The sequence below is a fragment of the Carassius auratus genome, chromosome 30 (genome assembly GCF_003368295.1).
Source record: "Carassius auratus strain Wakin chromosome 30, ASM336829v1, whole genome shotgun sequence".
Classification (NCBI taxonomy): domain Eukaryota; kingdom Metazoa; phylum Chordata; class Actinopteri; order Cypriniformes; family Cyprinidae; genus Carassius; species Carassius auratus.
In genome coordinates this window covers 10,264,164-10,274,209 of record NC_039272.1, presented here as the reverse complement: position 1 = coordinate 10,274,209, position 10,046 = coordinate 10,264,164, and the positions used below count along the sequence as shown (strand labels likewise).

The window sequence follows — 10,046 nt, the reverse complement described above, 5'->3', positions numbered from 1 at the left end:
ATTTATAGAAAATAGATATATGTAGATGCCACATTTGACTGCTCCGGATACGTCTGGATGTCCACCATTTTACAATGGTCAACATTTCAGATCCTGCTCATCACTCACACTAAGAAACCAATACATCTTTATTGAAAATGCCACAAGACTGTGCAGCTATATTTGTAAGAATCAGGGCATTTAGATGATCAATGATATTTATTATTGACTAGTGTAGCGCGCCCTACCTTCTTTTATAACAGACTAGTAAGGAGCAGCACCAGGTTTAATAAACAAATGCCAAAGAGATGCTGTATTATGGCTCCTCTGATGTCACTGAATGAAATGCTTCTCTTTTAGAAAATTACAGTACTCAGAAAAGATTATAGACATACACAAGTTATATTTGTCAAGAATAAACTAGTTTTGAATAAATAAAACACTTTGATAAGTAGCAAAATATTAATGACTTAATTATTAGTAGAAATAGCTCAAATTTCAAAGTTGTGAAGTAACACAATCAAGTTGATCTCAAGTTTAAAACAATTTAACCCCAAAAGGGAAATATCACAAATGTCTTAAAACATAATTACTGAATTGACCTCTGTGCCAAATACACTTCAAGTTAGAGCTGTAATCGGGCCTTAAAAGTTAGGCCCGACAGGACCCGAGCCCGACAGGTTTCGGCCCGAGCCCGACAAGTACATTTTGATTGACAGCTTTTTTAAAGCCCGAACCCGTTTACAGCCCGACATTATTCAAATGTGCGCACGCACACAGCTCTTTTGCCTTTTGTCAACAATGAGTAATTTATTCATGTTTTAACACAATTTACTCATAACTAACGAAGACTAGACCACTTGGAAGTTGGAATAAAGAAATAAAATAAGTCCTCTGTATATCGTAACATCTCAGCATTCTAGACATATGGGCTCATTTAACCTATAAATAGACCAACGCACCAATAAAAACGAGTCTTTTAAAAAAAATTAAATTAAGATAAATTTTAAATTAAGATGGGTATTTGGCAATAACGAAATTAAGATAAAGGCTCCGCCGGATTTGCTTTATTTAATAAAAGAATAATGCCAACATTAGCGTAAATACCAAGGGCGTAACTTTGGGTCTACCATTGGGGGGGTTAAACTTGCGGCATATTTATTAATTAATTAATTTTTAAAATAATTTTCTTGTGTAAAAGGTAACATGCTAATTTGCATAATTTAATTATGTAACACCCCCCCCCCCCCAAAAAAAAAAAAAAAAACGGGTGACTGTATTGGAGCAAACAGCAACTTAAGTTACAATTCTGTGACATTGGTTCTACACAGTCCCTGGCACCCTCTGGCTTTACCTCACAGGACACTGGCAAACCAATATCTAGCCAGCCAACTCCAGTCAACAAAACAGCATAATAACAAAAACAAAAATAACAGCATTAAAAACTTTCAAATAGAGAAAATTAAAGTGCAATTATATAATCACTTTGCATGAAATAAGACTCAAATTGTGTTTGCATTTAGCCTCTGATAACATTAAATTCAGAAACTGAGAAAATACAAGTGTGGACTGACGTTAACCTTAGTTGTGCTTTGATTCATTTTGTCACTTTGCAAACTCCATGCAAAAAAAAAAAATATATATATAATATATTATAATCATCTCAAATTGAACTGGAGGTGGTAAATTCCTAATAATATATTAACGTTACGTAATTTTTTAGGTATTTTAATAAGATAGATACCTAAAATACGTTGCGCATACAACTCAATTAACGCGATCATTATAAAGGTGTTAGAACAACAAAACACATCCACTTCCACATATTTGACAATCGGAATATCAGATATATCCTGCTATAGCTAACAAATTTGTGAAATTAGAATAAAAAAGGAAATAATAGCAGATCATCAGTCATCAGCGCTGACAAGCAATGAATGATTTGTCTCCATGGGAACCATAAAGCGATACTAAGATCAATAACGGTCGCCTTGAAAAACTTTTAAACTTACGTGTGAAAAGGTTAAGTAACGTTTACTTTTAAATGTGTCTTTGTTTTGTTTTGAGTGTATGGTCAATAAATAAAGTAATTAAAAAGATGGGCACAAAACATGTTTGTCATGTATCTACTCCCCGCACTATGAGAAACGCTCAGCTAACTTAACAGCCAATTTAGCGGGGTACCTCCGTTTGATCAGGATTTTCTTTTCTTTTTTTTTTTTCTGGCTGGTGTCGACAAACAATGAAAAATTGTTGTCTGGCTGCCTTTCAGTATCCTTTTCATCTTTCCGTCAGCTTTTCCCACCCATTCATCCAAGGGACTGCGCAAAATAGTGAACAAACTTGGTAGAGAAAGAAGGTTGGGTAATACCAAGTAGTCGGTGCGGGGGGCGGGGGGTACATTACAGATTATTTAAAATATGATACTATCTTTGCTGGCAAATGAAATTAATAAAGAAAACGAACAAAAATGTTTATTCTGAATATTTCATATTATTTAAATCTGAATGGTTTGATGATATTGAGGGGGTTATATTAGTTGGATCTGATTTTTGGGGGGGTCATGACCCCCCTAACCCCCCTGCAAATTACGCGCATGGTAAATACTCTGTCAACATTATGCATTTAAGACTCAATGAATATTTAGTTATCATTTGTAAAACCTTTACTCACAGAGATTAGGCTAGGTCTACATGTTTTTGTGGAGGAAAATGATTGAATCCACTGTAGATGTCTTCAGCGCGTTCCTGCGCTCACTGATGGTGCGTCATTATTCACTCATTATTCTCATTATAGACATGGTCAAAACTTTTCCACTTCTCGCTCACGAGTTTGCTTTAGTTGCTGGTGCCTGCTGGTGCAACCAAGACGTAATCACCAGAGGCAAGCCTCCATTACACCTGCTCAGCATTCATTTTTGCATCTTTCTCACGCTAATCGAAACACATTACATGACTGCTCGTTTACCTCGCAAACCGGAGCGCAAGCCCGAGCCCGGCCCGAGCCCGCGTAAGATGATAGAAATTAAGCCCGAACCCGACCGAACCCTCGGGTTCGGGCAAAGATCTTCAGCTCTACTTCAAGTACAATGTTACTGTCACTCGTCTACATCAGCTATCACAGTTTCTAGGTGACAACCCAGATAGCAATGAGTCGGCGGACCGCCGGCGGCGCTCCGGCGGCAGTAGAAGCGTCAGAATAGCGTAATCGCAAACACGTTTGACGGTGCACCGCCGGCGGCAGCCGCTTTTTAGAAGCGGCAGCCGCCTTCCTACCGCCTTCGTTCCGCGGCCGGCCCGCGGGCCAACCGCCGTCCCGCCGCCGTTATATCAAAGGCGACCCTTCCACGGCCCGTCGGAGGCAAACGCTATTTTCGAGCGATCGGTCGCCGCTTGCTTATTTATTTATTTATATATATATTATATATATATATATTATGCAGTTTATCAAGAATAATGATTGATCAAACCAGACAAATTTCCATTTGACGTTTTAATTCCACATTTCAAAGTACAGTAACTGTCATTGAAACATGATGTCAGATCCCTGAAATATAAATAACAGAAAAAAAGAGAAAAAAAATAAATAAATACACACACACACACACACATGCAGGTTTCCAATTAAATTGTAAAAAAAAAAAAAACAGCCTTAGCTTACAAGCAAATTATAACACTTACAATAATTGTTAATAATATAAAGAGGTCAGCTCTGGCATGAAAAGAATTACCAGTAAACATAAGTAATGAGTATATCTGGTACCAAAGAATGTGCAGGACACCAAAAAAAATTCAGGTATAACATCACATTTACAAGCCATTTCTAACAATAAGATAAGTGGTAATAATTTAGAATAAAGCTCAGGAGTAGAATAGACCATTATAATGGCATTGCTGACCTGGGGTACAAGATGTCTCTTGTATCTGTGATAAACATCTTCAAATATATATAAAAAATACTGAGGTAAAAAAAGTAGTAGAACAGATATAACTGCAATGCTGACCTGTGGCACAAGGATTTACAAGCTATATTTAACAATATAATAAGTTAAGCACTATGATAATATCCACAGTGAACAGTGTGGATTGGGGGGTGCAGTCTGACACTTCTGGCTTCTTTAGGGGTCTTGATGTTACTGACTGCAGGATAAAGAAAGGGTTCCAGTTGTCAGTGATGCTGGGATGTCAGTAGTCAGCCTAGGTTTAAGGGGTCGGCTGTGGGTCCCTCTCAGCTGTGCGGCGCCTTTTTCCGCCTTCACGCCAAACTCTCCAAGACGTCGCAGCATTAAGGTCTGATCTGCACCTACAGGGGTTAAATAAAATAATAGTCAGTCCTGGTCCCTCAACTACTAAACTATGACATTTATATCTAGGTCTACTACATGTATAGGTGGCCCCAGTGGGAATTAAACCAACAACCACAGGTGTTGTTTGAAAGTTGTACCTGTTTGCCCAGTGCGAGCAAACGTCTTCAACATTGTCCCAACTTGCTTCACCTGCTCTTGAAGTGAGCCGCTGTCATCCGAAGCTACAAAATGAAAGGCATATGGTAATTTTGTACATACATCACATACTCTTTCCTAAGTTTGACTTTTTTGTGCATGTTCTTACCTGCTCGTGCAGTGCTTTCCCTCAGAGCTTGGTTCTCCTCCCTCAGAGCTTGGTTCTCCTCCCTCAGAGCTTGGTTCTCCTCCCTAAGGGCTTGGTTCTCCTCCATCACGGCTTGTTTTTCATTCTGGAGTCTCTGGAAATCTACATTAAAAAACAAAACAACAACAACAAAAAAAAACACCTAAAGGCACTATTTTCAATACTTTTAAAACACTGGACACTAAGACATAGGCCTAAAATATACCTTCATAGCTGAAAACTTCATGCTGTACACGAGATGCCAGGGGAGTCCAAGGGCCAATTACAGAGCGATGACTTTCTCCTATTGATAATCATTGACGTAAAAATATGTTTGAAGTTATTGCATACATTTAATGAATTGGACTTAAAATGGAACACTTAGTTTAGCGCAACATATTACATACCTCCAGCGTTTTCACCCATATGCTGCCAGGGTAAATTTGCTGCTGGGGGTGTAAAGCTTAGTACTTGACGAGCTGGAAGAGCAAACATAACAGCTTTAACTTCAGTGCAGAGTATTGCATATTCAGTAATGAAACTATAATTGAACTGTGCAATGCTAATGGAATGTACAACACACCTCGACACCTTTCATCCAGAAACTGCTGCGGCGAGTAACCAGTCAAGTGTCCTAATGAAAAACAGATTATGATTAAAGGATTCCTTATCTTAAATAGAAGCAATAGTTTCCAAGACAAAAAAACGTCACAAATAATATCACTTACTTGTACTCAAACTCTTGGCTCTGTGAAGTGGAGTCTGAATTTCTGGGGAGAAACCTGGTTCTGAGAAAGAGGAAACAGAAATTTGAAAATCTAACAAAGGGTATAGTTTAGTGGCAGGATCACAAATCAAGCGTCACAGCAATTTTACATACCACCTCTGAAGTCTACAGATGGCACAACATTTTCCTGGTTTTCTGGAATCGATGCAACTTCTGGAGCATCGGGCAGCACTGAAACCTTGTTACCAGGAACAATGTTTTCAAAGCTCAAAAGAGGTTGTCCAAACGACAGCACTGCTGGTGCATCTGGAAGACTAGACTCCTCTTCATCAGAAGAGGCCTGGGGTCTGTACTTGGAATTTGAGATTCTCTTTCTCTTCTTGTCATCGTCCGTCGTTTCAACGCTAGAACCTGTTTGGAAGCGCACCAAATATCTCATCGCCTCTTGCCAACATTCTAGAGCAGGGAATAATGAATGAAAGTCAGTTATCCACCATAAACAGACAAAGAAAATACACAGATGAAATGCAGGAAAATCAAATGCATAAGTCAGAACCAAGCAACATTGCTTAACCTCAGTGTGTAAGTTACTGTAACAAAGGCACAACAGCATGTGTTAGCTAACAATTGCTAGCTGGACTAGCAGCTACTTGTTCAGACAAACAAAATCATTTAAACAACCTATATACAACGTTAGTTTTGTAAGAAAACACTAGATGTAAAGCTTTTGCTACGTACTGAAGCTATACACATTTCAACATGCTTGAACAGTGTAAAAAAGGCGAAACAGCATGTGTTAGCTAACACTCTGAACTAGACTAGCAGCGTGCGTGTCGGAACAAACAAATGAAAACAACCTAACGTTACTGGTATCATCATTCGGTTTAGTTAGAAAACAACACAAGTTATACTGATCAGTCTTGTCGTAGATTTTGCTACCTACTGCTGGAACCACATTACCACATGGGCGGCGGCATAATTGTCCATACAAGTAACTGTAGTTAATTCGACTGACCAAAACTAACTTAAAACACATACGTACTCACACTCGTATAAACATACGTATCTTAGAAGAAAGAAAAACTCAACGCCTGGAAGAAACAAAGTAGCTATTACAGAAAGTTAATTGTAACATGGCGGCAACTTTGTAAACAAGGCTAACTTACTTTAGCCTTACTTTAGCTTGACTAGTAAGGCATGAACAAAGATGACTACAGATTTTACAAAGATAAACTAAAAACAATGTAAACATAATATTGCGTTAAGGAAACATGTACTTACTTAAACGATGGTAGTCCACAGAAACTCGCGATTGAACGGCGAACTGACGCAAATGTGTGCTCTAGTTATGTTGTTTGGGGAGGGGCCAGGAGCTCAGTGGCTCCAGTGCGTCATCGAGCCACCGTTTTAGCTCCGCCCCCAAAAAAATCCTGAACACAGCAATGGTGAAAACCTATACTTTCTAACATTTATAATGTGTTTACATTTTTTTAAGTGTTTTACTGTCTTAAACATTTGTACAGGTCGCAATTGCAAATTAATCCCTTATACATGTAAAAAGTCAAAAAAAAAAAAAAAATCGAGGTTGGAAAAAAATGAAAGACATAAAATGACATTTCCTGGAATGGCAGAAAGACGAAATATTTCTAAATATTTCATAAATCTGCCAGTGCAGCAGTGAAACCAGAGGAGCTTTTAGATTTTAGTTTATCCTTCTGATCAGGTCAAAACAGAGATTTTCCTGTTTATGATAGGCTATTACCATGGTTGCAAATTAATAAAAAATTATAAAGTATAGACCTACCCAAGATTTTGGCCATGTTGCAGATGTCTTTCACTGTTCACTGATGTAGCCAGGCATTAGTGAAAAGTCTAACTTCATCAATTTATTCAGCTAAATTGTTCATACCATGAATTAAATATCTATTTTAAAACCTAATCAGAATCAGAAAGATATTTATTGCCAAGTAAGTTTTACAAAAGGAATTATTTTTGGTTTATGCATGTCTCAATTGTGCATAAATCAAAGAAATGTAAACAATTTTCACCTAAGTGCATAAAATAATTTTACATATAGCCTATTAGGCTACTCTATCGCTTCAGAGTTTCAAAGTAATTTAAATGTAATTTCCTAAACCGTACCTTATCATGGAATCAAGAGTCAAGAATAAACCCTAATGGCTTAAAAAAAAAAAAATAATAATAATAATAATAATAATATGGGATTTAATTCACATATAGGCTATTATGATTTTATAATCGCTTCAGATGTGAAAAGTAGTTAAAATGCTGTCAGTTCCACTTCCATTCTAACTCCCAACATGCTAAACATAGCCTTGGCTGCTGGTCGATTTTAGTAGAAATCCTTGTATTTCAAAGCGGCTTGCCGCCAGCCGGCCGCGGTCCATTAGACGGAGGCAACCGCCAAAGAAAATGAAGCAGTCGGCCCGCCGGCTTTTCGCCGGCGGCATCTCGCAAGAAATGGGAGTGACGTATTCGGCGGCAAACGTTTCATCCCCGCCAGCGGGACGCACCTATAGCCGACAGCTTAGGGCCGGCGGCAAAAAGAAGCCGTGCGGATATTTTTTGCTAGCTGGGAAGAGGCTATGCTAGAATCTGAATAGCGCGTTCAGCGCATGGGTGTGGTCACATTAGATATAAAGAAGTGAGACGTGGAAACGGACATCACGTTGTTTTCATATGGATTACTTTATCACAGAATATTTGTTTTCGCCGGCACTTGTTTAGTTTAAAAGACATGTAAAGCATTCTATAGATATCTCTCATGTATCTTCGTTGAGTAGCCTTTTCACAGAGTTACAGTTCATTTTAATGATGTGTTTGTAAATGAAGATCAGTGCAGACAAAGGCTGCAGACAGCACACCTTGTTTGTTATCTTTATTTTATAAGTGCACAAAGTTTTGTTGTTATTATGTCTGTATCCCAAAAAAAGTAGATTCGATTGATGTATTGCTCTTATCTGTACGATTAAAACTGAAAGTGTAATTTAATTTATTTTCGAGGTTATCAGGAGAAAATGACTCATAACGCTTATATGCTTTAATCGATCCAGAGGGTTAATTGAGCAAACTAACAGACTTGAAATTAAATGTACCAAATAACTCACTTCGGGTGTCAAAATATTACTCTGAATACTCACAGTTCTTAAGTGCTCACTATATGAATAGGTATGGGCCCACACACACAGTTAACACACACACACACTAAAACCACCCACCCTGTAACAGGCCTGAATCGTGGCTTGAGTAGAGGCCATGGATACTGAAAACTGGCTCTTCACTCCTGAGTGTAAATCAAAAGCAAAAAATTGTACTTTAATTCCTTTAGGAAACCTGAAATGATAGCAAGACACAAGCACGCATATTTTGTGACTTTGTAGTAAGTGGAATTGTTAGACTCAGTTAATATTTCAGCTCTGAATGAGACTGAACAAAACAATATTAATTGAAACGATGCAACGACGAACGTTAACCTACATAGTTACAACATGAATTATAAACTATGTATTTAACATTTCCAATATGCAGACATCTTAGCAGCCAGTACAGTCACTAATCTGGAATCTATATAATCTATGGTATTTTTACTGGTTGGGCATTCCAGTGAGCAGGGTTTAATTTACCATCACATAATTTCTAAATGTATTTTTTCGGACTATAAGTCGCACCTGAGTATAAGTCGCATTTATTTAGAACCAAGAACCAAGAGAAAACATTACCATCTACCGCCACGAGAGGATGCTCTATTTTTTCAGTGCAGACTACAGGAGCACTGAGCAGTATAGAGCGCCCTCTCGCGGCTGGAGATGGTTATGTTTTCACTTGGTTCATTTCTTTTAGTTCATTTCTCTCGGTTCATGTCAAATTAATTTTGATAAGTCGTACCTGACTATAAGTCGCAGGACCAGCCAAACTATGAAAAAAGTGTAATTTATAGTCCGGAAAATACGGTAATGTTGATTAACCCAATCATTCCTCCTGAACTAATGTTGATTAACCTGTAAGGGTCTGTGTACGTTTTTCAATTCAAAATAAAATAAGCAGGGTTGCTTCAAACCGCGGATATGAAAAACAATCGAAGACTTGGCAACACTGGTACAGGTGGAGCGACAGTTACTACACAGAGCCGTAGTCTACCAACAACTAACACAAAATCATTTTCAAAATCGACAAAGAATCGTCTGCGATTTTAACATCGATTTTGTGTAGATTATCATTGAATTATGGCACAGTGTAGTAAATGCCAACCAGTGTTGCCAAGTTTGTGGTTGTTTTTCATGTCTGTGGGTCGAAGCGACCCCAATACAAATACGTGATATTTAGCTCTTAAAATGCTAATTTTACCAAGGCAACCCTGCTAAAAAACGTATATTTTAACCCCGGGAAGTAATTTTTTATCGGGGAACCTCCTGGAAGCACGATTGGGCTAGTTTTGGACTAGTTTTGAGAAGCAACTGGGCAGGGTTTGTTGTGAAAACCTGGCAACCCTGATCCGAACGCAAATGCTGGAGATATACTTCTAATTACAGGAGCGTCTTTACTGATGAGATGTGCATGAAAATCACATTCGATTTTAAATTTTTTAATTTTTAAATTTTTGCATTGTCGGTGAAGACCAACTCGCCGCATCACAATTATCTTGTAACGTAACCCCTTTAAAGAGGGCCCATATTGTTAACATTCCTCTCGGG

The 10,046-nt window shown here is 38.1% G+C and overlaps 1 protein-coding gene across 3 annotated transcripts; it reads right to left on the bottom strand.

Moving 5' to 3' along the window:
- Positions 1-3,456: 3,456 nt before the first annotated feature.
- LOC113049161 (uncharacterized) lies at positions 3,457-6,721 on the bottom strand. Of its 3 annotated transcripts, none has more exons than XM_026211250.1 (9): positions 6,616-6,721; positions 5,488-5,790; positions 5,336-5,395; positions 5,191-5,241; positions 5,015-5,086; positions 4,834-4,911; positions 4,590-4,730; positions 4,423-4,506; positions 3,457-4,281 (listed from the first exon to the last, which is right to left on the bottom strand). In XM_026211250.1, exons 2-9 carry the CDS (start codon positions 5,771-5,773, stop codon positions 4,112-4,114), a joined length of 942 nt encoding a protein of 313 aa, XP_026067035.1. In that variant the 5' UTR covers positions 5,774-5,790; positions 6,616-6,721; the 3' UTR covers positions 3,457-4,111. The 3 variants fall into 3 exon arrangements, with proteins under 3 accessions (XP_026067035.1, XP_026067036.1, XP_026067034.1); XM_026211251.1 differs by lacking the exon at positions 6,616-6,721 and adding an exon at positions 6,381-6,396; XM_026211249.1 differs by lacking the exon at positions 6,616-6,721 and having other exon boundaries at positions 5,488-6,374.
- Between the last annotated feature and the right edge of the window lie 3,325 nt (positions 6,722-10,046).